A 27,777-nucleotide genomic window follows, 5' to 3' on the forward strand; every position below is an offset into this window, starting at 1 on the left:
AACTGCAATTAATCCAGAATGCGGCAGCTGGACTGGTGACTGGGAGCGGCCGCCGAGACCATATAACACCAGTCTTGAAAGATCTACATTGGCTCCCAGTACGTTTCCGAGCACAATTCAAAGTGTTGGTGCTGACCTTTAAAGCCCTAAACGGCCTCGGCCCAGTATACCTGAAGGAGCGTCTCCTCCCCCATCGTTCTGCCCGGACACTGAGGTCCAGCTCCGAGGGCCTTCTGGCGGTTCCCTCACTGCGAGAAGCAAAGCTACAGGGAACCAGGCAGAGGGCCTTCTTGGTAGTGGCGCCCGCCCTGTGGAACGCCCTTCCAGCAGATGTCAAAGTGATAAACAACTACCTGACATTCAGAAGACATCTTAAGGGAAGTTTTTAACGTGTGATATGTTACTGTATTTTTGGTTTTTATGTAAGCCGCCCAGAGTGGCTGGGGAGGCCCAGCCAGATGGGCGGGGTATAAATAATAAATTATTATTATTATTATTATTATTATTATTATTTGAACCTGCTTTGATGGGGGGTGACTTTGGGCCTAGGTGAGGTCACCTGTCCTCACCTTCCTTCAGTGGGAAATACAAGTGAACTGTCCTCTCTTGCTTGTATCTTTTCCATGCCTATTGACATCAAGCAGAAGCATTTTGCCCGGCCTGCTGAAAACATTTTTGTTCAGACAAGCCTACCCAGGTACTTAGGAAGTGATTTTAATCTGTTATTAGTATTGTGTAGGTTTTGAAAGCACGGTTCTGAATCTTTCTTGATTTTATCATCTTCCTGTAAACCGCTTTGGGTTTTCTTCTCAATCAAAAGGGGCATTAAATGTTACGAAGCAATAATAATATAATTCGCTCCCTTCATTCTCCTCAGCGAGGACCTCTCCAAATTCCCGCCTTTTTGCGCACGGCCCCGAAACGCCCCCCGCCCCCGCAACAGTCGCCCTCTTTAGCCACGCCCCTTTCATAACGGCCACTTCTGCCCCGCCCACTCGAAAGCCGGCACTCTTCACGGCGCCGCCCTCCTTAGAAACCTTGTGTGCGCGTGACGTCGCCGCGCACGCCTCGTGGTCCCTTGCGCCTGCGCGCTGCCGCCGTTGCGGGCTTTGTAGTCGCCTCTGAGTGACGTTAGGTCTCTCTTTCCGGCCTGGGCTCGCGGCGTGTGAGGAGGTGAGGCGAGGCCTGCTCCGTGTTCCCGGGCGGGTGGGCCTTGATTTCTCCCTCGCTGAGGTGGTCGGTTGGAGGGGGGAGGGGGGAGGCGCGTATTCGGTGGAGCTGATTCCTCCGCCCGCTCCCAGCTTCCCCTCTTCCCGGGGGTCGCCTGCTTCCTCTGCCCTGAGGTGGGAGGCCCAGGGGGTGAGGGGACATGAAGGAGACCCTTTTCATATACCGTGGTACCTCGGGTTACATACGCTTCAGGTTACAGACTTGGCTAACCCAGAAATATTACCTCGGGTTAAGAACTTTGCTTCAGGATGAGAACAGAAATCGTGCTCGGGCGATTGCCAAAAAGCAGAATTTCATAGTGATTTTGCTCGGTAGACATATCCAAGGAATTTTGAGAAAATAGAAATTAGAGTTTATTGTGGGGCTTTTGTGTGTACCTTACCTGTGTTGCAGGAAATGAATCCAGGTAGCAGAGCATCTGCTTTGCATGCAGAATATCCCATATTCTATCTCCAGCATATCTGAGTAGAGCTGGGAAAGAACCCTGTCTAAAATCCTGGAAAGCTGCTGCCAGCCAGTGTAGGTAGAGCTGAGCTACATGGATTAAAGGTCTGGTGCTGCGTAAGGCAGCTCCGTATCCGGAAAGTTAAGTGTGAATTGAAAATTGCAGCCTGATAAGGATTTGCTGAGTAAACAATTTAAATTGGAATACAAGAAGGGGAGGTGTGAGGAGGTCTGAGAAACAAGTTAAATGAAAATAAGCAACTGAAATTTTATGTGTTTTTAAGTGGGGTTTTTTAAGTTTTGGATTTTTGTATTTTTGTTATTGTTCCTTTGTCTATTTTTGTTTTTCTTTGAAAATGCCAATAAATATTCATTAAAAAAAAGAGAGAATTGCAGCCTGAAATGGAGCATTTTTTTAAAGGTAAAACCTGTTGTGTTCAGTTTGCAAACACCCTTGTTTCGGAGTCCGTACAAGGCAATTTCCTGTACTCTTAATATCTGGCAGGTAGAAATTGTTGCTTTGAGGAGGGGCTGTTCATGTACTTACTTTCCGTTTATTGGAAGTGCAGTAAATGCACAAATGTGTTTGTTTTCCATCTGTTAATCGTTGAACGATATCTTCCACTTAAGTGGGAGATGGAATTGGCTCCTCTCTCCACCCCCCCTCAAGTTCAGTAGAGGTTAGATGACAGTGGGATTTAGGTGAGAGAATGTATTTAGATAAGTCTAGGCTGCCATACAGTGTGGAGTGGGTGTGTAATTCTGAATCTTACATTTCTCATTCATGGATTATTCATTTACATGTTATGAATGTCTCTTCTGAGTTTTACTAAGAGTAGACACAACTCTGGCTGTAAAGATAGTATGTCGCTGTTAAAATAATCTCATCTCTGAAAATTTGAAGGCAATCTACTCTGACTTAGTTGAGTACCACCTCCCTGATACATTAAATAATTTTGCATTGTTTTCAAGTAAACAGACCCTGCTTTGCATTGAAGAGGCTTGCTGCTGCTAAAATGGAAAACACCCGTTGATCATTATAGCATTAGAAATATCATACAACAGCAGTTAATTTGAACATAAAAAAGATTGTCCAGTATCTGAAGAAGTGTGCATGCACACGAAAGCTTATACCCAGAACGAACCTACCTGGTCTCTAAGGTCCTACTGGACAATTTTTTTAAAAAAAAATATTTATTTTGACTGCATCAGACCAACAGGGCTACCACCTGAAAATAAAAAATATTGTTATAATTTAATATTCTAGGGAAGTGCTCCTGCTTACAACTGAGAGTTTAAATAGAAATAAACACTGCTTAGAACTGAGAGTTTAAATAGAAATATTCCTGCTTCATTAAATTAATACACACAATGTAGTTTTAAATAGGTGCATAACTGAGATGGGAAGATGCTGGAAGATAAGGACTCTGATAGGTTGCAGAGACTGCTGGGGGTGAGGGTTTTTCTGTAATTTTCAGTCACAACAATCTGCTAAGTACTGATCTTTTAACATATCTTGTCAGAAATTTCCTGTTGCACGTCACTTGTGGCAAAACCCTAGAAAAACACAATGCAGAACGACGCTGGGGAATTTGTGGATCTCTACGTTCCTCGTAAATGGTGTGTATTAATTTATCCATGGAAATTACTAGCCTGCCTTGGGCAACTTGAAGAAAGTCATGGCACATTCGGGCATGGGGTTAAATCATGGCTTTAGCCATACAATAACACTCCTTGGGCTCAAGTGCTCCCAACCTGACTTCCTGGCATGACAGGAGGAAGAGTACAGGAGGTTCTGCAGTTCAGTGTGTCATCCAACCTGAGACAAGCTGGTTAATATTAAGTACAGATACAGTGGTACCTCTGGTTGCGAACGGGTTCTGTTCCGGAGCCCTGTTTGCATCCTGAAGCGAACGCAACCTGCATCTGCGCGGTTTGCGATTCGCCGCTTCTACGCATGTGTGTGATGTCATTTTGAGCGTCTGCGCAAGCAGTGAAACCCAGAAGTAACGCATTCTGTTACTTCCGGGTTGCCGCAGAGCGCAAACCGAAAATGCTCAACCTGAAGAAACTTTAACCCGAGGTATGACTGTACTTGAAGCAAGCTAGCTTGATAAACTATAACTTGAAGTTGGCTTTGTTTCAACTGTCCATAGTTAAGATTGAGCACAGTATGTCCAGGTTTGGGTGACATAGGAAGCTGCAGTTAATCTTAAACAGAAACAAATTTTTTCAATATGCAATTACAGCCGCAAGAGTGTTACTGGCCCAGAAATAGAAACAACAAGAAATACCGACTGTGGAAGATTGGAGAATGAAACTGTTAGATTACGCAGAGCTAGATAAATTGACAGGGAAGATTAGATACTTAAGAGACCAAAAGTTCATCGAGGACTGGGGGAAATTTGTGGAATATCTGGAATATATAAGTGAGGGACAGATGACGCTTAAGGGATTTAAAGAAGCACTGTGAAAAAGTAAGAAGTATTGTCTAAAGGTAATAGGAAAAAAAGAGATAAACAATGTCAATATAAATTTGAGAAATGTGTAATTAAAATTATAACTATGGATGATTTACGGAACAGCTGAGGGAAGTCCAAAAGAGAAATAAGTTGTGAAAAACGATGTGAAATTAATGTATTTTGTTTTGTTTTATTTATTGATGTTAATTAATAAAAATTTATATGTAAAAAAATAATCATCTTAAACAGAAACAAAAGCTTCCAAACTTCTATTTGTGCCCATGCCAATTGAGGGAGTGTGTGAGCCCAAGGCTCACTGGGGTTCATTCTTAGAATACCAAACTATGATATACTGATTTGTCAGTTGCTAGCTGTCAACTTTTCCCTTTTCTTGCGAGGAATCCTATTTGGAATAAGGGAATTTTCCTTAAAAAAAGGAAAACATTGACAGCTATGGCAGTTGTGGGTTTTGGGGGGAGGGTGTGGGGGTTACACCTTTAGGTGCCAGGAAAAAACGTTCCTCTTCAACCAAGCCTTTGGCTGATTAACATCTGATAAACTTTTAAATGTGTTGTCAGAGGGGGGTTCTTGGTTTGTGCTTGTTTTTTATACAGTGGTACCTCTGGTTACATACGCTTCAGGTTACAGACTCCGCTAACCCAGAAATAGTACCTCGGGTTAAGAACAGTTTCAGGTTAAGAACGGACCTCTGGAACGAATTAAGTACTTAACGCGAGGTACCACTGTATTGTATTTTTACATTGTGAACCACCCTGTGATCTACAGATGAAGGGTGGTATACAAATTTAATAAACAAGAATAATAAGATTGAGCTATTTGGCTGCTACAGCAGAAAAAAAGATGGGTGCATAGATAGGTGCATGTACCTGCCAGCTCACCTGTAGTAAAGGTAAGGTGGCTACAAGCAGGATTTAAGATACAGAAAGGCTTAAGTTGAGGATTCCAGAAAGAGCTATGCCCAGGGCTTAAGTTCCATGTATTTCAAGAGTGCAGGGGGTGTCCCAGGCATGCCAAGAGTGGGTGCCACTGCTGTAAGACAATGGTGGTTGTCTTCAGGGCAAGATTTTCTAGCCGTGAACTTTTATATATTTTCATGGGGCTTCTTTTCTTCCCTTCAGCTCTGCTAGCAACCGGATAATTGGTGCTAAAGACCATGCCTCCATCCAGATGAATATTTCTGAAGTGAGTAAAATATAATTAATTAGAATATACAAGTTGAAAGGCGTTAATGGATGTGTTTTCTTTTTGGTACTTAATTTCATTGTAATGAGGCTTGTAACCTGCCTGGGTTGCTGACTTTATGTGAAAAATGCATTCCTAGCTCCAGAGGCCTATGGGCTTATTATGGCTACAGTAGGAAGAAGCCTAAGTGTAAAAAGTCGGCTAAGCATTGTTCTAACACAAGGTCACATGGAGTTGACTGCAGTCACAATGAGAACCAATATTGGTTACAACATGGTGTCCCTGCATAATGTGCAGTTTTCTTTCACTCCTTTCTGCCTTTCAGGATCTGGCCCTGAGTATTAAAAGTTACAGCAGCGCAGCAATAATCACTGTTGCTTCTCTCAGGCTCCTGGGTCCAGAGGGCATGGGACTGTAGAATTACTTCCTTTGCTAGACTTCCTGCTGCAGGTGAAAATAAATTACAGGGGCTGCTTCCTGTAGCAAGCTATATTGAGAGAACAGCATTCATGGTTCAAAGGAACCACATGGGGGGCCTTGTTTATTTATTTAAACATAAACCTTGAAGCAGTTTGTAAAAGGATAAGACAATAAAAGCAAGGGGTGGGTCACATTCCTTCCTTGCCATTCTTTTGCTTTTGACCCTGGGTGCTGTTGGTCTAATACTGCTTGCTGCATGACTTTTTGTTTTTATTCATAAAGGTTAGTATCATCTGTTCCGTTGCTTCCCTTTGTGTTTTAAACGAATTCCTATTAATTTTTGGATGTATCGTGGATTAATAGAAATGAAAAATTAATCCTTTTGTGTACATGGGACATGGCTGACATTTGTCCCAGATTTCAGTAATCCAGTAAATCTGGGCAAACACATTTTTCATACAGGTATTTAAACTATTAATTTGCTTTCTGTAAACTCCCTGGTTAGATTTGTAAGGGGTTCACTGCCGATAATTGATCTCTTCTACGCATTGTGTTTTCCAGTATAACTGCACAACAGTTAACATGTTGAAATGCAGTCTTAATTCCCATTTCAGGTTGATAAAGTCACAGGCAGAGTCAATGGCCAATGCAAAACTTACGCAATTTGTGGAGCAATTCGCAGAATGGTAAGTATGTACTTAAAATGGTTTATCTTCCCCAGTAGTATGACTTATGTTGTCTTTCCACCTCAGTGTTTGGCTGTTGTGGGAGGTGGTCTCACTGCATATTGGGTTTCTGCTTTTATATAAACTGCAGCTCGCACTTTAATTTGACATATTTTACTTTATGAGTAGCAGCTCATTTAAGGTTAAGAGACTAGGTCTTGGAGTTAATTCTGTTTTAAATAAGGAAATTGTCATCCTCTGGGTTGTGAGAGTAATGTAAAGGGGCTCTTTACACTAGTAATATTTAAACATCCTTTCCCCAGGACTATCAGTTGCTGGACTGCAATGCTAGGCACATTTACTTAGAAGTAACATATATGGAAATCAATAAATATATTTATGATTGGGCTTTTAGTCTTTCATGTTTAACTCATGAGGCGTGTATGGAAAACAGATTTGCAAGCAGTATCAAATTCTTACATGAACTTGTACTACATTAACATAAGCAAATATGAACAGAGCTGGATACCACTGCAGGGATTACTGAGTACCATCTTCGTGGACTGTTCTGAAGCTTTTCATTTATCTGAAAATATGGTTGATGAATTAACTCACAGTGGCATTCAAGAGTTCTCTGTTCTCTGTGTGTGCAATATTCTTTGCAAAGCTCCCTCTATCAGTAAATGAATAGGCTACCATGAATAGTTGCTCCTGAAAGAAGCAATCATTCCTTCTGTATTATACACCATCATTCTGGAATGAATAGAGTGAGCCTTAATTTGAAGTCATCTCAAGACAGTGGGCTACACTACTACTTAGTAATGTAATTCTGTCACAGGGAGGTAAGCAGTGTTGAGAACTGATAGTTACCATGTTAGAATAACATTTAGTGACCAAACCACATCTGGTTGGTCACTGTGAGAATGGGATACTGGACTAGATGGGCCATTGGCCTGATCCTACTGGTTATTCTTACGTTCTTGTAAGAATCTGACTAAGGCACCCATTAAAAAATTGTTAACCAAGCTAGTATTGTGAAAATAGCCTAACCACATTGTGTCCAAGTTTATTCAAAAGCAAGATCCATAGTATTAAGTTGTGTTTACTCGCAGGTAAGTGTTCATAAGAATTGTTGCCGCCCCTTCTACTGAGGAAAAAGGAAAGCAAATCAGTTGTGTACCCTACCCTGGTCAAGTGTTGGCTTGTGCATTCCAAAAACCGATTGCAGGAGAGCATCTTAAAGCTCTGTATGTAGAGCACTTTGAACAGGCCTTTGCCACTCAGTTAAATTTATTTTCTCTGTTTCAGGGGGAATCTGATGACTCAATCCTGCGCCTTGCAAAGAACGATGGTATAATATCCAAGTAAGTTTTGTTGAATCTCATATCTCTCTCTCGGGTACTAATGCAGCTGTGCATTCTCAGTTTGCCAGCTTCTTATGCTGTTTTGCTAAGCTTAATATGTATGTTTGTAACTGTTTCTTTTCCTTTTCTAGGAATTTCTAAAGCATGACGAAGAAGCATGATGTGAAATTTGTTATAAAATAAAACTGTTGGAAAGCACCTAAAGTTCAGTGTGTCATTTCAGCTCGTAACAGGTGAAACTGTTAAAAGAGGCTTAATTCTGAAGATTACAGAATTGTTGATATTGATTACATAGGACAATTTAAATGGATTATTTTTATATTTAAAAATAGGCTTGCGTTTATGATAGATTGCAATGGTAATGCTTAACAGCCAAAATAGACCACAGATTCTTAGTCACCAAACTATTGTCCCAGATTCTTAAACTTTACATCATTTTTGCCATGAGATGCAAGATGACGTTTGTTTCTCTACTTAGAACTCTAAAACACAGGGATGGAGGCCCTGAATACCATCTGCAAAGCTGCAGGTTTTCTCTCCATCCCTGGTCTCACACGTTTTGCCTTCATTTATATGTCGTTTGCAGAGGGCACACCTAACTGGCTAGAAAGATGCAGAAATGGTTTTGCTACATTTATCTGTGAATTACGTTTGTCTCTAGGGTTCTCATTCTTTATATATTCTCCCATGAGAAAGAAAATTATGTGTATTTCTTGGCAGGTTTTTTTCCTGAACAGCAAGCCAATTGTTAAGAGAACTTCCCTTTGCTTGTTAAGGTCTGAAATGTGAGGAAATGCAGTAGATTGATATCCTGTGATAAATATAATTATTCTGATGTAAACTAGTTGTCATAAGGATCGTAGGAGCTTGAACTGGCTGATTTTTAAGCACTCGGTTTAGTAAGCTTAGAAGAAAGCTTTTGTGTTTAGAGTTCAGTTTGAGTTGGGTGGGTGGTTCAAGGAGCTGTACACACACCCAGACTCACCAAATGTCACACCCCAGAATAAGGTGTGTGTGCTGCCCTCATCCCGACGCTGTCTGATGTGGGTGGTTATTTTTAGAACTCTGTTTGTTCGCCTCTTTTCACTGGAGACCTGAAGTGAATTACTAAAAATTAAAAATCCAAAGTGCAGAGTACAATGGCTTGTTTCTGGAGAGATCTGATTGGAGCCGCTATTTCTTTTTCTGGTATTCCAAAGTTTGAGAACTTCCTTTATTAGAAAAGCTGACCATGTTTTTCTAAGGGGAATAATGTAAAAAGATTCCTGCATTGTGTGGGGTTGGACTAGAATTCAGGGGTCGGCAAGGTTTACCGGTCATGGGCCGGATCACTCCCACAGAGATCATCCGCAGGCCGGACTGGCACGGAAATCACGTCTGTGCATGTCCGCAGCGCCAGAAATCACTTTGTGCATGCCCATACGCCAAAAATTGCGTCTGCACAGAAGTGATTTTCAGTGTCTGGACATGTGCAGAAGTGATTTTCGGTATCTGCGCATGTGTAGACGCGATTTCCGTCGCTGCTCAGCAAGTCCCCGTTCACTGCGCTGGTTTAGCGCAGCGCACGGGGGACTCGTTGCCAACCCCTGGACTAGATGGCCCTTGGGTTCCCTTCCACCTCTGCAATTCTATGATTCTAAGTTTTACCCAGTAGCTGAGCAAACACAATTCTGCAAGTCTATTCTAATAACCTATTAACTTGGCAGCAGGTAGGAAGGCTTATATTCTATCTGCCTCACAAAGCCCTAGGGGAAACCACATCTTGAATAGATTGAGAAGACAGACACATGCTGACGCCACTTTTGTTATCTGTCACTCCCCTGATTCTGGCTAACATCCACTATGCTGCACTTTTGACCTGATGTGCACAGCTGTTTCAGCTTTTAAGATTTCCAAAGGCTTCTTTTTAAACTTAAGAGATAGCAGCAGCCAGGTATATTAAAACATCATGGCGAACCTGAGGTGTTAGTGACATTCCCATATAGGATGAAACTTCCAATCCAGGTATATTCTGGAGGCTGTGCCAGTAGTTAGCTGCAGTAGGTAGGAATTTTAGGTAAATATGTGTATGGACGTGGGTGGCGCTGTGGGTAAAACCTCAGTGCCTAGGACTTGCCGATCGTATGGTCGGCGGTTCGAATCCCCGCAGCGGGGTGAGCTCCTGTCTTTCGGTCCCAGCTCCTGCCCACCTAGCAGTTCGAAAGCACCCCTAAGTGCAAGTAGATAAATAGGTACCGCTTTATAGCAGGAAGGTAAACGGCGTTTCCGTGTGCTGCGCTGGTGCTGGCTCACCAGAACAGCTTCGTCACACTGGCCACGTGACCCGGAAGTGTCTTCGGACAGCGCTGGCTCCCGGCCTCTTAAGTGAGATGAGCGCACAACCCTAGAGTCGGACACGACTGGCCCCTACGGGCAGGGGTACCTTTACCTTTACCTATGTGTATGGCAGCAGCTTCTCGGTACACTGCCTCACTTGAGAGGCAGAGGCACTTAGCAGAAGACACCTGGTTTGATACAGTGTCATCAGTAGGAATGACGAAAAGGCACCTGAAGAAGTTGTAGAAAAAACCTCCTTTTCCCTTATGGGGTAACCAAGAGGCCATATAGAGTCCTCAAGTGGGTTCACTATCAGTAGGAGAAAATAACAGAAAATAACCAGAGAATACTGAGAAGCAGCTAGTAAGCCTGATCTTTATTAAACTTGCAACAGTCCTCACCACAGGCAGGAGGAACCCAGAACAATGGTATGCAAGCCCTTATATATACTTTTGAAATTGCCCACCCTGTAGCTCAAGAGTACCCCAAAAAACATCATACATACATCAAGAAGGAGGCAGTCTACAGCAGAAATCCTTTCTGCCAGGATACCTGACAGTGGCCAGCGATTGCATTACTTGGGCATCCCAGCCATTCTTTTGTGATGGTAAATACTTTAATTCCTGAATCCAGGTCACAGGCTCACCCTATTCATACACAAAGGAGCCCTAAAGGCAGGTAAGAAAAAGAGAGGTTTTCCCATTTCCTTCCTCCTTGCAGAGAAACATTTGAAGTCAATTTGGGAGAGTCAAAGTGGTTTCAGGATTGCTCTCCTGTACTATTTCAGACGTGGTTTATATACTTATGTATGTGTTTGCCTTGTAAATTTATGAGCATATAATTTATATATTTGAGACTTAAATTCCTAGAACAAAGTGGAGACGGAGGATGTTGTGAAAAGCACGAGTAGCTTTCTTAAAACTTTGCACCATTTTTAATTTTACACCATAAATAGCATCTCCTCACATGGCTGCCAAATTACAGGTGAAGACTGCATACAGTGGTGCCTCGCAAGACGAAAAGAATCCGTTCCGCGATTCTCTTTGTCTAGCGGTTTTTTCGTCTTGCGAAGCAAGCCCATTGACGGCTTAGCGGATTAGCGCTATTAGCGGCTTTTAGCGGATCAGCTGATAAGTGGTTTAGCAGCTTAGAAAAAGGGGAGGGGAAGGGGGGGGGAAAGGCGGAAAAACTCGCAAGACATTTCGTCTTGCGAAGCAAGCCCATAGGGAAATTCGTTTTTCGAAGCGCCTCCAAAATGGAAAACCCTTTCGTCTAGCGGGTTTTCCGTCTTGTGAGGCGTTCGTCTTGCGGGGCACCACTGTACTTTAGAAAGCCAGCCAAAAGTGTTGATATTTAAATTTCAGCTTACCTCTTGGTTTTCCAATTGTCCAGATTAAGAATTATGATTGTCAAGCATTTTGCATAACTCATGGGTCATGAAGCCTTAAAGGTAAAGGTAAAGGTACCCCTGCCCGTACGGGCCAGTCTTGACAGACTCTGGGGTTGTGTGCCCATCTCACTTAAGAGGCCAGGGGCCAGCGCTGTCCGGAGACACTTCAGGGTCACGTGGCCAGCGTGACATCGCTGCTCTGGCGAGCCAGAGCCGCACACGGAAACGCCGTTTACCTTCCCGCTGGTAAGCGGTCCCTATTTATCTACTTGCACCCGGAGGTGCTTTCGAACTGCTAGGTTGGCAGGCGCTGGGACCGAGCAGCGGGAGCGCACCCCGCCGCAGGGATTCGAACCGCCGACCTTTCAATTGGCAAGCCCTAGGCGCTGAGGCTTTAACCCACAGCGCCACCTGCGTCCCTCATGAAGCCTTAGCACCTGCTAATTGCTTATAGAAACAGAAATTATATAAAAATGAGCATTCTACTGCTGTAATTGGCAACAGGTGTTAAAACATTATATAGCTCAGGCACAAAGCTGAGCCATAGTGTGCATAGATTTGCCTAAATATTCAATTCATTTTAGAGGATTAATACTAGTGGGGTCAGGAAAGTCGAACTTAATGGCATTTCATTTGTGCAGGATTTATGTCAGACAAGCTACCGTACTTTTCCATGTATAAGACACCTCCATGTATAAGACAACCCCTATTTCGGGGGACTCAAATTTAAGAAAATGGGAGAGATGGCACAGAGTTGAGTTTTTTTCATGGAGGATAACTCAGGGTTGTTGACCTTTTTTTAGAGAATAAGAAGAGTTTGGATTTGATACCCCGCTTTATCACTACCCGAAGGAGTCTCAAAGCGGCTAACATTCTCCTTTCCCTTCATCCCCCACAACAAACACTCTGTGAGGTGAGGGGGGCTGAGAGACTTCAGAGAAGTGTGACTAGCCCAAGGTCACCCAGCAGCTGCATGTGGAGGAGCAGAGATGCGAACCCAGTTCACCAGACTGCGAGTCTACCACACTTAACCACCACACCACACCGGCTCTTTTAGGGAGGATTACCCAGGGTTGTTGAGCTTTTTTTCAGGAGGGGTTGCAGGTTGCAGAAAACTGCTCAACCACACGCATCACAAAATCCTCTCGTCTGTCCCCTCACCAGCAGAAGCTGCCAATCACCCGCCCAATTGACACAGCAACCAATAACACACACAAAAGCCACTAACAGCCATGGCAGCAAGAAATCAAACATCCACCCTATGCACTACCCATGTTTAAGACAACCCCCATTTTTTAGCATGCTGCTTAAAATAGAAAACCTAGGCAGAAAGGGTATACAGAAATACATAGTTCTGCCATCCTAGAACAAGAATATATTTGAACTAATATTTTTCCTTGACCCATAACTCACACTCCATCATAACTTGTGTTAGCTGCTGAATTGAACAGTTTTTCAGAGTATTGTGTTGCAATATCTGCAATCGACTGAGGATTGGTCTGTTTTCCAAGTTTGCTGGTGGGTAGAGCAGATACGAGAAGAAGCACAGCAGCTCAGGTATGTTTATCTCAGCAGGAGCAACAGACACATCTTCTGGAGCTGTGTTTTCTAGCGCTTGTAAGCCTGTAGGGGTTGGAGGCAAGGTCTGGCCTTGCCCATGAGCCCTTCAGCAGATAGGCTAGGCTCATTGACTGCATCAAGATCACTCTTTGAACTTTATGATTGTTGAATGGTGTGAGCCCAGGTCTCCCCAACCAAAATCCAGCATGCTACCCAATGTACCATTTGTTGCCACCTTCCAAATTTCCAAAACATCATTGGCTCAAATATCTAAGCATCAAGGGGCTCATGGAGAGGCGTTCTGGAGGAGTAATAATAATAATAATAATAATAATAATAATAATAATAATTTGTTATTTATACCCTGCCCATCTGGCTGGGTTTCCTCAGCCACTCTGGGCAGCTCCCAACCGAATATTAAAAACACAATACAGCATTAAACATTAAAAACTTCCCTAAACAGGGCTGCCTTCAGATGTCTTTTAAAAGTCAGATAATTGCTTATTGCCTTGACATCTGATGGGAGGGCGTTCCACAGGGCGGGCGCCACTACCAAGAAGGCCCTCTGCCTGGTCCCTGTAACCTCCCTTCTTGCAGGGAGGGAACCGCTGGAAGGCCCTTGGAGCTGGACCTTAGTGTCCGGGCTGAACAATGGGGGTGGAGACGCTCCTTCAGGTAAACTGGACCGAGGCCGTTTAGGGCTTTAAAGGTCAGCACCAACACTTTGCATTGTGCTCGGAAATGTACTATTCATGCAGTTACATTGTTATATTATGCAGTTATGTTGTTTCCTGTATTTTACTTATGTTCAATTCACTATTTGAATTGGGGAAAGGTGAAGAAATCTATTCAACTAAGTTGTGCTCCGAGTAGACTCACTGAAATTAATGGATTTAACTTTGTCCCAGCTAAACTAATTTCACTCAAGAAATGCTTCTGTGAGGCTGAACTAGTTCTGTTAAACTTTGTTTATTATCTTTATTTCAAATAATGCAAACCATTAAGTAATCTAAGTCTCGGCCCAAGATATCCCATTGTCTGTTTCCATGTCCTTAATGTATATCCTAATCAGTGTAACATCTTGCTGGATTTTAACCTACATCTAAGGATTGGTGGGACGCAGGTGGCGCTGTGGGTTAAAGCCTCAGCGCCTAGGGCTTGCCGATCGAAAGGTCGGCGGTTCGAATCCCTGCGGCAGGGTGCGCTCCCGCTGCTCGGTCCCAGCGCCTGCCAACCTAGCAGTTCAAAAGCACCTCCGGGTGCAAGTAGATAAATAGGGACCGCTTACCAGCGGGAAGGTAAACGGTGTTTCCGTGTGCGGCTCTGGCTCGCCAGAGCAGCGATGTCATGCTGGCCACGTGACCCGGAAGTGTCTCCGGACAGCGCTGGCCCCTGGCCTCTTAAGTGAGATGGGCGCACAACCCCAGAGTCTGTCAAGACTGGCCCATACGGGCAGGGGTACCTTTACCTTTACCTTTAAGGATTGGTAATAAATTCCAACCAGGATATGACTCTTTTCTTCTTTGAAGTATTGTTTCTGCTTACATCAGGGTCTCTAAAATTCTTGCCCGGCTAAAAGAGTATGGTCAGCCTAGAAAGCTTTTCTAGATGTATTTTTAAGACTCTTTCCAGTGTGCAGTTAAATCGCCAGTGCTGTTCTCGGATAAGAATAGTTCAGATCTCAAAAGAGCCATGAAAGGGAAGGAACTAGAGTTTGATTGTACAAGTGGTGCCCTATTGCCCTTACATGGTTACATTACACCAGCTTGTGAAATTCTCCTCTGTTACTTACAGTTGGAAAGGCAGCTGAATTGAATTGAGCTGTTTCAGCTAAAACTTCACATTGCTTGCCTGAGCGCAAAACGGGCTAGGATTCCTTCTTTTGGAATAGAATCCTGTTGCTTAATGAAACCTGTTGTTTCTGTTTCATTGCTGGGAAAGGAGTCCTTAAAAGGGGGGGGGGGGAGAGACTGAATAGCTAAAACTTCACGAAGCTGGCATATGAATACAAACTTCTTCACGCAAGCTGGCATACGCCTGAATGGCTTATTTGTTGTGTTGCAGTCCCTGTTATTTAACTTCCTACCATCAGCATTTGTGGAACTTCCGTCACAGTCTGTCTGTTTAGATGATATACCTGCCTTTTGCTCCTGCGGTTTACAACAACGTCAAAGAAAGATGAGCACATAAAATCCATAAAATAACACAGTCCTTAAAATAGACAACTTACTGAGATAAATCTTGGAGGGGGGCAATTCTGCCCAGGACCTTTTGGGTAAAAACACTTGGGCAAAACCAGTACAGTGGTACCTCTGGTTACGTACTTAATTCGTTCTGGAGGTCCATTCTTAACCTGAAACTGTTCTTAACCTGAAGCACCACTTTAGCTAATGGGGCCTCCCGCTGCTGCTGCGCCACCGCCGCACGATTTCTGTTCTCATCCTGAAGGAAAGTTATTAACCCAAGGTACTATTTCTGGGTTAGCGGAGTCTGTAACGTGAAGTGTATGTAACGTGAAGTGTATGTAACCCGAGGTACCACAGTATCTTCATAGATCCCAAGTATGTCCGCCTGCACATAGGAGAGCGGCTCTTTACAGGCAAGCTTGGTTCAAGTGAGCTGCAAACGATAATTATTGTTTCTAGTTAACAATTTGTATCTTGTGTATAGAGATGCAAATGGTTTCTTTTTCATCTGCACTGTGCATCCTTCACAACCTGAGATAGCTTGTGGAATCTGGAACTTGTGATAGACCCTTCCATCATTATCTGTGGGACTAATCAGCTTGAAGTAAACAAAGGAAAGCCAATTAAACACTTTTTCCAAGAAGGAAGCAAACTATTGTTTGACAGCAGGCAGCAGTTCCTTCTGATGAAACCCCCCCCAAACTGGAACTAAATTTCATGCTGTTCGATTAAGCTTGCCGGTATGAGCTCTGATTTTTAACAAAAGGTCTGCTTTTCTGTTTTAAACCCGTGCCAATAGGGACATGTAGAGCAATTCAGAGACCAGGCACCTTGAGGACAGAGTCTCATTTTCTCAGGGTACAGAAATGTTCTCGACATTTCCAGCTCCTTTCACGAATCTATGGAAGCACCATTTAGGGGTGGGATCAATTTCTTCCCTTCTCTTCCATATCCCACACCACAGGTAGTTTATGCATTGGTAGCTAGCACTCTGTATAGCATGGGTAGGCAAACTAAGGCCCAGGGGCCGGATCCAGCCCAATCGCCTTCTAAATCCAGCCTGCGGACGGTCCAGGAACCAGCGTGTTTTTACATGAGTAGAATGTATCCTTTAATTTAAAATGCATCTCTGGGTTATTTGTGCGGTCTGCCCTCTGTTTTTACATGAGTAGAATGTGTGCTTTTATTTAAAATGCATCTCTGGGTTATTTGTGAAGCATAGGAATTGGTTCATTTCCCCCCAAAAAATATAGTCCGCCCCCCCCAAGGTCTGAGGGACAGTGGATTTAGAAAGCGATTGGGCCAGATCCGGGTCCCGGGCCTTAGTTTGCTTACCAATGCTGTAGAGCCTAAACTGCCTTCTTGACCTCAGCCACCAGTTTTGCATTACTTCCCTTGGCCACTGTGTGGTCCCAGAGAGCTGTCTACATCATTGCACCTGTAAAACAGGTGAGGCAGTTTGAGATGTCCTCAAAGCCTACAGAGCCCATGCAACAGGATTGCAACCCTGCTCAGGCCCAACCAAGGCCTTGTGGTAAGTTATCCTAAACCTTCTGGGTTTCTTTTTTTCTAATCAAGTTGAAAATGTTATACCATCACTCTCTGAATTTATTTATATTTGATTTTCAGATGTTTGTCTATGCCTTCTTCAAAGTGGGTAGATGTTGTGCATCTTTTTTTAAAAAAACCACAGCATTACCAAGTTGAGGTAGCTATGCAGTGGTACCTTGGGTTACATACTGTCAGGGACTCAGCGGGAGCGCAGGGAGGAGAGGAGATGGAAAGCGAGGGGGAGCAATCCGAGGGCAGCGTAGGAGAATATGACAGCAGCCCGATAGATTCCATGAGCCTCTCCAGCGAATCGGAAGATTCACAGAAGGGGGCGCCGATGGGCAGGGCAAGGGGCGACCCAAGGGGGACACCCCAGAAGCAAGGGGCCAGCGGGGACTCCCAGAGCAGCAGTTGGAAATCAGGACCAGCTTCCCCACCAGAGCGTAGTGGGGGGGAGGAGTCCCAGGTGTCAGAGCCCACATATGCACCACCAGCGAGAGAAGATGAGTCAGGGTTGACCACGCCTCCATCGGAGAGCGAGTTAACGGTCAAGAGGAAAGTTGCAGGCTGGGCGCGCGCGCCAAGTTCAAAGGTACAGGCGAGCGGCACAGAAGGTAGCCCGGATAGGGAACCAGGTCCTAAAGCCCGCCGGAAGGAGGGGCAAGAATCGTCAGGGTCAGCGTCAGAGGAGTCCAGGAAGGATGAGACCCTAGCGGGCAGGAGGGCCCAGAGGAGAAAGGAACTTAGGAAGAGGTGGAGCAAAGCGAGAGTCTTAAACTGGTGTGGAAGGGGAGGAGACTCAGACGGGACTTCACCGGTCTAAGGTCGAGACGTAGAGCTGCACGCTGCGGCTTTAAAATGGAAACTGAATCGCAATAAAGACTTTTGTACATAACTACAGCCTAGCGTTGGTCCTCTGTGAGCTGGGACCTGGAGGCAGCTCTGACACATATGCTTCAGGTTACAGACTCCGCTAACCCAGAAATAGTGCTTCAGGTTAAGAACTTTACTTCAGGATGAGAACAGAAATTGTGCTCTGGCGGCACGGCAACAACAGGAGGCCCCATTAGCTAAAGTGGTGCTTCAGGTTAAGAACAGTTTCAGGTTAAGTATGGGCCTCCGGAATGAATTAAGTACTTAACCCGAGATATCACTGTACGTAAGTGCTTTCTTCAAAAGAATAGGACTTCACTTCTAAACAAACTTGGTTCTCATCTGCGCTATGCTTTTAAAAATGTGTCATACCACTTTAAACAGCAGTGGCTTCTCCCAAAGAACCCTGGGAATTGCAGTTTGCTAAGGGTGCTGAGAGTGACTTCTAGTCCCCTCACAGAGCTACAATTCCCAGAGTTCCCTGGGAAGAAACAGGGATTGCTTGTTAAACCATTAATTAGTAAATGTTATCTTTGTAAATAGATACAACATTTATCATGGGTTTTTTTGGGGGGGGAGGCCTTGAATCAGGGACCCCGGGCAAGGACCCTGTTCACCCCACCCTCGTTCCAGCCCTGCCTGTGTGGCAGATGAAGTTGAGAGCTGGCAACTAGCCCAAAGTCACCCAGTAAATTTTATGGCCAAGTAGGACTTTAAGAGGGACGCGGGTGGCGCCATGGGTTAAACCACAGAGCCTATGACTTGACGATCAGAAGGTCGGCGGTTTGAATCCCCGCAACGGGGTGAGGTCCCGTTGCTCGGTCCCTGCTCCTGCCAACCTAGCAGTTCGAAAGCATGTCAAAGTGCAAGTAGATAAATAGGTACTGCTGTGGCGGGAAGGTAAACGGCTTTTCCGTGTGCTGCTTTGGGTGGCCAGAAGCGGCTTAGTCATGCTGGTCACATGACCCGGAAGCTGTATGCCGGCTCCCTTGGCCAGTAAAGCGAGATGAGCGCTGGAACCTCAGAGTCGGCCACGACTGGACCTAATGGTCAGGGGTCCCTTTACCTTTTAGGGCTTTAAGCACTGGCCTCCCATTCCTACGCTTTTGTTGTTGTTGTTTAGTCGTTTAGTCGTGTCCGACTCTTCGTGACCCCATGGACCAGAGCATGCCAGGCACTCCTGTCTTCCACTGCCTCCCGCAGTTTGGTCAAACTCATGCTGGTAGCTTTGAGAACACTGTCCGACCATCTCGTCCTCTGTCATCCCCTTCTCCTTGTGCCCTCCATCTTTCCCAACACCAGGGTCTTTTCCAGGGAGTCTTCTCTTCTCATGAGGTGGCCAAATGAGGTGGCCTACACTTTTAGTATTAATCTATTAAGCACTGACAGAGGAAATCATGGCTGTGCTATTTTGCGATTGACACTTTAGTAAGGGGAAACTGTGCCATATTGTTGTGCATATTTTTCCTCTCCACTTTTTAAAGGAAGCAGTTGTTTTCTATTTTTCCACCCCACGTTTTAAAGTACCGTATTTTTCTCTCTATAACACGCACCAGACCATAAAACGCACATAGTTTTTAGAGGAGAGGAGGAAAACAAGAAAAAAAATATTCTAAACGAAATAGTGGATATATGATTTTTGTGGTTCATGCTGTGGCCACAGACATGTGATCTGACAGTGAGTTTGGAGTACCCAATGCAAAAATCCTGAGGATCCATGTGGATCCATGCTTTGTAACCACGGAGGAGGGAAGGAAGGGGAACCACGGATCCTCTGCTCACGACTGCAGCAGATCCCCCCCGCCACTCGCAGGCATTCACTCCATAACACGCACAGACATTTCCCCTTACTTTCTAGGAGGAAAAAAGTGAGTGTTATGGTGCAAAAAATACGGTAAGCAGGTGGCATCTGTGTGGCAAACAGACAAAACAAAATGAAGAGACAGAAGGAATGGACTCCCTTGTGCCCGTGTTGCTCTTGCTGGAGTCGTACCTGATACCATAGTCCAGGGATGGTGACTCCCTGTGTAAAATCGTGGAAAGCAATGGCCATTCAGTGTAGACTCCATCTCCTCAGAGTATTGCGAAAGAACATGTCAATCAACATTTGACGATCTTCTTCTACAATAGAAAGTGTCCTTTCATACTGCATCATGGTGTGGTACGCTGGTTTGACATCAGCTGATAGGAAGTGCCTACAGAGGGTGGGGAATACAGCACAAGATATTATGGGCTGTCCCGTGAATCTGCTGGATGACATCGCGGAAGAACGTTGCCTCAGGAGAGTGAGGAGAATTCTCAGGGATGATTCACACCCTGGCTGGCACTTTCTTGATCTCCTGTCCTCAGGCAGAAGATATAGAAGCATGATTAGTCGCACCAACAGGGTAAAGAACAGCTTCTATCCGTGGACTGTTAGGCTGCTGAATGAAAAGATAACAGGGCAACTGACTTTTGGGTTTGGTGGGTGTGCGTCAGTAAACAAGGGGAATTAAGACTAAGAGAACTGAGTGGGGGGTGCTTGTGTGATCTCACTGTACACAAGTTGTACAAGTGACAAAGTATTTCAATTTCAATGTCAATTCAATAATGCTGAGCTGTATGGACCCAATGGTCTGATTCAGTATAAAGCAGGGGAAGGCAATGGGGTGCCCTCGCAGATGTTGTTGAACAACAATTCCCTGACCATGTGCAATGCTGGCTGGGGTTTAATGGCAGGAGGAAGCCTCCATTAGCTACCCCTCCTCTAAGCAATGCAGAAAGTAATACAGATGTTGACTTGATCCTGACAACACTGGGAGGGGGAAATTCTTACATTTTTCCAGGGTCTTATGGCTGTTAGGTCACTTGTGGTTATAAAAGCATTCATTTGTGTCAGTAGACACAGGACACGGGTGGTGCTGTGGGTTAAACCACAAAGCCTAGGACTTGCCAATCAGAAGGTCGGCGGTTCGAATCCCCGTGACAGGGTGAGCTCCCGTTGCTCGGTCCCTGCTCCTGCCAACCTAGCAGTTCGAAAGCACGTCAAAGTGCAAGTAGATAAATAGGTACCGCTCCGGCGGGAAGGTAAACAGCGTTTCCGTGCACTGCTCTGGTTCGCCAGAAGCGGCTTAGTCATGCTGGCCACATGACCCGGAAGCTGTACACCGGCTCCCTCGGCCAATAAAGCGAGATGAGCACCGCAATCCCAGAGTTGGTCACAACTGGACCTAATGGTCAGGGGTCCCTTTACCTTTTTATGCCTGTTAGGTCACTTGTGGTTATAAAAGCATTCATTTGTGTCAGTAGACACAGGACAGTAAACAGAAAAACACAACTGAACAGAGAAAACTTCCAAATTAAAAATTGTCCAAATTAAGACTCAGAGAACACCATGGTGGTTCTTTTTCTTATTTCATTTCTTTTCATCACAGCCGCTGAGAATTCTGTGGACTTTGCTGCTGTGAGGGGTCTGCAGGGAGAAGTTCCATAAGCACTAGATGGACACCTTAGACAAGATAATAATTGAGTGATTAGCTGTTTGTGTGAATCTAGGAACATAGGACACTGCCTGTTTATAGGAAGCCAAGTCAGATCATGGGCCCATAGAGTTCAGTGTTGCCTGCACTGATTGGCAGTGGCTTCCCCAGGCCTACCCAGAGATGCCATTCATTGAAACTGGGATCTCCTGCATGCAAGGCGGATGCTCTCTCTCACTCTCCATAAAAAGGGCAAAATGACAATACACAAAAATATTTTGAGTCACTTCATAGAATTGTAGAGTTGGAAGGGACCCTGAGGGTCATCTAGTCCAACCCCCTGCAACACAGGAATATGCGGCTTTCGCATCCAAAGGTTGAACCCACAACCATGGAATTATCAGCACCATGCTCTGTTATTATATAGAGATGTAAAGCCCGGAGGATAAAACAACCACTTTGTTGTTGTTTCAGTTTTTTGTTTGTTTTTCCCTGGACCTACTCATGAATATTGATAAATGCAAGTTTAAAAAAAACACACAGGAGAACACCATATTTTGAAATCCACTGATAGGGTTTGATATTTGGATTAGAGAAAAAGGAAAATGCCATAGCCAGCCTAACATCACTTGTGAAAGGGGACTAAAGTTTTCCAGTTCTTCCTCCCCAATTCGATGCTCTCTGAAATGTAAATAGAGAAGATAACAGCTAAACCATTTAAGATTCCAATCTTGGCCCATCTTTGCAAAACGCCATAACAAAAAGCCTTCCAGTTAAGCCGTCCAGAAGCAAATGTCCTGGGAACTGCTATGGGGAAACCAAGGGAAATTCCATCCACCCCAGGGGGCGGTAACTGATTGGAGATAAAAAGCTTATCAGGGGTCCCCATAAATCCGCACACTTTTTAAACAAAATGTCAGGCTACAGCAGCATCCATCCGGATCTGTGTCTGATTTAGCTGCTCAACCCATCGGAGAATTGCAGCTGCATCCTAGAAGATAGCATTTCCTGCGTTCTGTTGTGAAGTAACCGGCTGATGAGTTTCACATATGCAGCCATTATTGGTATCACTTTTAACAGTGCCAGCATGGCCCCAGTATTGTTGAGAACTGCTGGGAGTGTTTATAAATGGCGGCAATGTCCCTGCTAGATAAACACCAAGGCCCACTGGGTGCAAAGAGAAGTTTCTGAGAAACTTTCTTTTTTTCTTTTTTTTTATAAATATTTATTGAGATTTTTTTTAAAATACAAAATGCAAAAATAATAAACAATATAACACATTTTTCAGAACTTCTTTGGACTCCCTCACGTCTCCCGCTCCCACTTACATCGTTATAAATTTTTTCCAGCAATTTATCATCTTGTTTATATTCTTAAGTTTTGTTCAGTTAATTTAATCTATTCTCCACAAATTTTATGTTTCCCTCAATCTCACTTATCGCCAGGTTCAATCTAATTCAGTGGTAGGCAATTATTTATGATCTAGCATCCTTCTTAGCATTCAACCAAATTACAATACTTTTGTAGATAAATCTTGAATTTCTTCCAGTCTTCTTCAACCCTCTCTTCTCCCAGGTCTCGGATTCTGCCAGTCATCTCGGCCAGTTGCATATAGTCCATCAGCTGCATCTGCCATTCTTCCAGTGTGGGTAGATCTTGAGTTTTCCAGCTCTTGGCAATGAGTATCCTTGCTGCCGTTGTTGCATACATAAAAAATGTTCGGTCCTTCTTTAACACCTTCTGGCCGACAATGCCCAGAAGGAAGGCCTCTGGTTTCTTAGTAAAGGTATACTTAAATACCTTTTTCAGCTCATTATAAATCATTTCCCAGAAGGCCTTCACTCTAGGGCAAGTCCACCAGAGGTGAAAGAATGTTCCTTCATGTTCTTTACATTTCCAACATTTATTATCAGACAAATGGTATATTTTGGCAAGTTTAACTGGGGTCATGTACCATCTATACATCATTTTCATTACATTTTCCTTCAAAGCATTACATGCAGTGAAGTTCAGCCCAGTGGTCCACAACCTTTCCCAGTCCTCAAACATAATATTATGCCCAATATCCTGAGCCCACTTTATCATAACCGATTTAACCATTTCGTCTTGTGTATTCCATTTCAGCAGCAAGTTATACATTCTTGATAAAACCTTAGTTTTTGGCTCTAACAATTCTGTTTCCAACTTCGATTTCTCCACCTGGAACCCTAGCTTTTTGTCATTTTTAAAAACTTCTTTAATCTGAGCGTAATGTAACCAGTCTCGCACTTTATCCTTCATTTTCTCCAAACTCTGCAATTTCCAATTGTCTCCATCTTTTTCTAATATTTCCCAATATTTTGGCCAGTTGGCCTCCATATTGAGTCTTTTTCGGGCCTTAGCTTCCAGAGGTGAAAGCCACCTCGGAGTTTTATTTTCCAATAAGTCTTTGTATTTTGTCCAGACTTTAAAAACTGCTTTCCTGACAATATGGTTCTTAAAGACCTTATTAATCTTAACCTTATCATACCATAGATATGCATGCCAACCAAAGGCATTATTAAACCCTTCCAAGTCCAATACGTCAGTGTCCTCAAGAAGTAGCCAGTCTTTTAGCCAGCAAAAGGCTGCGGCTTCATAATACAACTTTAGGTCTGGCAGGGCAAAGCCCCCTCTTTCTTTTGCATCAGTTAGTATCTTGAACTTAATTCTGGGCTTTTTGCCCTGCCAGACAAATCTAGATATATCTCTCTGCCACTTCCGGAAACACTCTGTCTTGTCCACAATCTGCAATGTTTGAAACAAAAACAACATCTTTGGCAATACATTCATCTTGACAGCAGCGATTCGGCCTGACAGAGAAAGCTTCAATTTTGTCCAGCTATCCAAATCTCTCTTAATTTCAGCCCAACATTTTTCGTAATTATCCTTAAATAGACTCAGATTTTTTGCTGTTATGTTTACCCCTAGGTACTTTACTTTTTTAACCACAGTTAGTTCCGTTTCTCTCTGAAACTGTTCCGACTCTACATCTGTCAGATTTTTCCCCAACACCTTAGTTTTCTGTTTATTTAGTTTAAATCCTGCCACCCGACCAAAATCTTGAATCAGTTGTAATACTCTTTTTGTACTAGATTCTGGCTCCTGCAGGGTCAAAACTAGGTCATCTGCAAAAGCTTTAAGTTTGTTTCTGAGAAACTTTCAAGCAGAGGGCATGCCTTTAAAATCCCTTGCAGTTCAGAGATCCACTGACTCTAAGCAGGGCTCTTCTTCTGTTTACCTACCACAACTAAACGGCGTTTGATAGACCAATAAATTTGTCTAAACCCTTGTAAATGCTCACTCTGAGTTAACAGCCTTGGACACATCTTGTTGTGGTGAATGCCATAAGTGAGTTATATGTGTGCTTGAAGACTTTCATGCCTCTCTCTGTCCTGAACCCTACCAGCAGCCAACTTCAAGACAAACAAAGGGCTTTGCATTCATCTGTCCCTGGAGACAATGGAGGAATCCACATTTGGAGGTGAAGTGAAGCTATTGGAAGGCTGCATTTCCTGCAGTGACTGGACAAATGCAGAAGAGACATGTTTTGTTGCAGCTGTGCAAATTTGAATCCAGATTGCTGACTTGTTCCTTCAAAGGGAATGTGACCTCTCTCAGAATAGGATTCCCACCTAATTCCTAGACGTTGAGAGCTACCCATCCTCAACAAATAGGTTTTCCCCCCGCACCCCAATTGGGAAACTTCTTATATGTTTGCATCTCATGAGGCAAATGAAATTTCAGCATGGCTACGTCACATTACAACCCCTGCTGCAAATCTGGAACCATGTTCGTACTTCCAAACCTTTAAAGCGCAAGCAGAACAAATGTAGCAAGTTGAAAGAACCCCCCGCCCCCGAATAAGTAAAGTCTTTTGTTTAGTTGTTTAGTCAATTAGTCGTGTCCGACTCTTCGTGACCCCATGGACCAGAGCACGCCAGGCACTCTTGTCTCCCACTGCCTCCCACAGTTCAGGACTCCCTGGTCCTGAATGGGGTAACTGTGCCCCTGAAGGACCAGGTGCGCAGCCTGGGAGTCATTTTGGACTCACAGCTGTCCATGGAGGCGCAGGTCAATTCTGTGTCCAGGGCAGCGGTTTACCAGCTCCATCTGGTATGCAGGCTGAGACCCTATCTGCCTGCGGACTGTCTTGCCAGAGTGGTGCATGCTCTAGTTATCTCCCGCTTGGACTACTGCAATGCACTCTACATGGGGCTACCTTTGAAGGTGACCCGAAAACTGCAATTAATCCAGAATGCAGCAGCTAGACTGGTGACTGGGAGTGGCCGCTGGGACCACATAACACAGAGAGATCTGCATTGGCTCCCAGTACGTTTCCAAGCACAATTCAAAGTGTTGGTGATGACCTTTAAAGCCCCAAACAGCCTCGGTCCTGTATACCTGAAGGAGCGTCTCCACTCCCATCGTTCAGCATGGACACCAAGATCCAGCACCGAGGGCCTTCTGGCAGTTCCCTCTTTGTGAGAAGTGAGGTTACAGGGAACCAGACAGAGGGCCTTCTCGGTATTGGCGCCCGCTCTGTGGAACGCCCTTCAGATGTGAAGAAAATAAGTAGCTATCTTATTTTTAAAAGACATCTGAAGGCAGCCCTGTTTAGGGAAGTTTTTAATATTTAATGCCGTATTGTTTTTAACACTCGATTGGAAGCTGCCCAGAGTGGCTGGGGAAACTCAGCCAGATGGGTGGGGTATAAATAATAAATTATTATATTATTATTATTATTATTATTCTCCTTGTGCCCTCCATCTTTCCCAACATCAGGGTCTTTTCCAGGGAGTCTTCTCTTCTCATGAGGTGGCCAAAGTATTGGAGCCTCAGTTTAAGGATTAGAAAAGAAAGCCATAGCCGAGAGGAAAAAGAAAACGGGGCGAAGGAGGAGGAGGAGGCAGAAAAACCACTTTCTGTATCCTGGATGGCAGCCAAACATAAGCCTCCAGACGTTACTGGCTGTACTTTTGAATAAATAAAGTATACTATTCATTGTATGAAATTGTAGATTTCAACGGTCTCATAAAGTTCAACAAAAAAAAGCAGAAGACCCAGTGGATCAGTTCTTTCTCTAATCAGTTCATGCATAAGGTCCATACATGTAAACGTGTCTATTCCACCTGTCTGTTCATAGAGTCCAATAATCCACTTGAAGGATTGTTACAGTTCCACAGAATCCTTTCACAGAGTGTTTAAGTGTGAGCATTGCTCCTCCTGCAAATATGCTTTGCAGGTAAAAGAGTTTTAACAATAAAGAAGGTTTGAATGTTATGAGACTGTTGAAATCTACAATTTGATACAATGAACAGTATACTTTATTTATTCAAAAGTACAGCCAGTTACGTCTTGTGTGTTTATTGAGTATGTTTCACGTAACCATAGGCTTATTGTTGTTTTGTTAAAGAAGAAGCCTCTAGCTAAATATGAATGAACCTGAATTTAATTTGGGGGTGGAGGGGGAGAACCTGGTACGTTGGCCTCTTGATGAACAAAAAGTTATTGTTCGTAGGCCCTGTGAATCCTGCACCAAACTGGCTTGGTGGCTTCGGGAGAAGCCGGAAAAGAACTATGCAAACTGAAGTGTCAAGAGGAGTGTTCACATGTTGTGTGCAACAAGCAGTTGTTTTTGTTAAGTTGTGAGCAAACATATCAGATGACACAGCGATTCTTCAGGCAGCTCTTGTTTATTCACAGGCCAGAACAGAACTGAACTGAAGGGTTCAGCCAGGGGAACTGAAGGGTTCAGAGCTCAACTACAACGCAACAGTAACAACTTTCTGTAACTATCCAATCACTGAACGTCACTTTCAATTCCGTATTTGCATATGCGGACCTGAGTGAAAACTATCTACAGTATCCCCCTGCTGGCCGAGGGTGAGAACTTCAGTACATAACAGTTTTGGCACTCACCCGACTTCCCATCGCCAGTGTCATTGCAGCTCACAGGGAAGGTGAGTCAGTGAGGAGGTCAGCATGGTGCAAATGCACTGATGGAACCAACCTAGGTTGGGATGCTTCCAACAGCTGTATAGCAGAGGCTAGCCATCCCAGTTTTACAATATCCATTGCTCTCCCCACCCCACACCACTTATTAAATTAAGCTTTTTCAGGAAATAATGGTGGCAACAATAGGGTTTTTTATAGCAATAGGTTTTTTGAATATATATATATATATATATATATATATATATATATCGTTTTCTTGATTTCCAATATATAACAATTTTTCATTGATTGATTTTATTGATTTTATTGATATATAACAATTACTAAAAAGAGAAAAATATACAAAAACAAAATCCCAACTGGCCCACTTCCTGCTCCAGGACAGATCAATCTGGTTAAATTTGCCAGAGTCCAATCTGTGATTTCGGTAGTTGCTATTCTTCAGGGTTATCAGTAAAGTATTTTATAAAATAGTTGATGCTCCCAGTTTTTAGCTCATTTGTTACCAGGACAATAAACTGAATTAACAAGAAATCCTAACATCCTCCATCTATTTACATGAAAGTTAATGCTAATAAATTCCTTTGATTGGTGAGACTTATTCCCAGATTTCCTTTTTAATTATGGGAACACTGCCACCACCATCATTAAATTTATATACTACTGTTCACAAATAAAT

General features: G+C 43.8%; 1 protein-coding gene across 3 annotated transcripts; it reads left to right on the top strand.

Moving 5' to 3' along the window:
• Positions 1 to 1,123: 1,123 nt before the first annotated feature.
• RPS21 (ribosomal protein S21) lies at positions 1,124 to 7,986 on the top strand (the record flags this gene model as incomplete). Of its 3 annotated transcripts, none has more annotated exons than XM_079980170.1 (6): positions 1,124 to 1,173; positions 3,198 to 3,294; positions 5,276 to 5,339; positions 6,374 to 6,445; positions 7,733 to 7,788; positions 7,920 to 7,986. In XM_079980170.1, exons 2-6 carry the CDS (start codon positions 3,245 to 3,247, stop codon positions 7,927 to 7,929), a joined length of 252 nt encoding a protein of 83 aa, XP_079836296.1. In that variant the 5' UTR covers positions 1,124 to 1,173; positions 3,198 to 3,244. The 3 variants fall into 3 exon arrangements, with proteins under 3 accessions (XP_079836296.1, XP_079836298.1, XP_079836297.1); XM_079980171.1 differs by having other exon boundaries at positions 1,155 to 1,178; XM_079980172.1 differs by lacking the exon at positions 7,920 to 7,986 and having other exon boundaries at positions 7,733 to 7,792.
• Positions 7,987 to 27,777: the final 19,791 nt, after the last annotated feature.

This window comes from Podarcis cretensis, assembly GCF_951804945.1.
Source record: "Podarcis cretensis genome assembly, chromosome: 6".
NCBI lineage: Eukaryota > Metazoa > Chordata > Lepidosauria > Squamata > Lacertidae > Podarcis > Podarcis cretensis.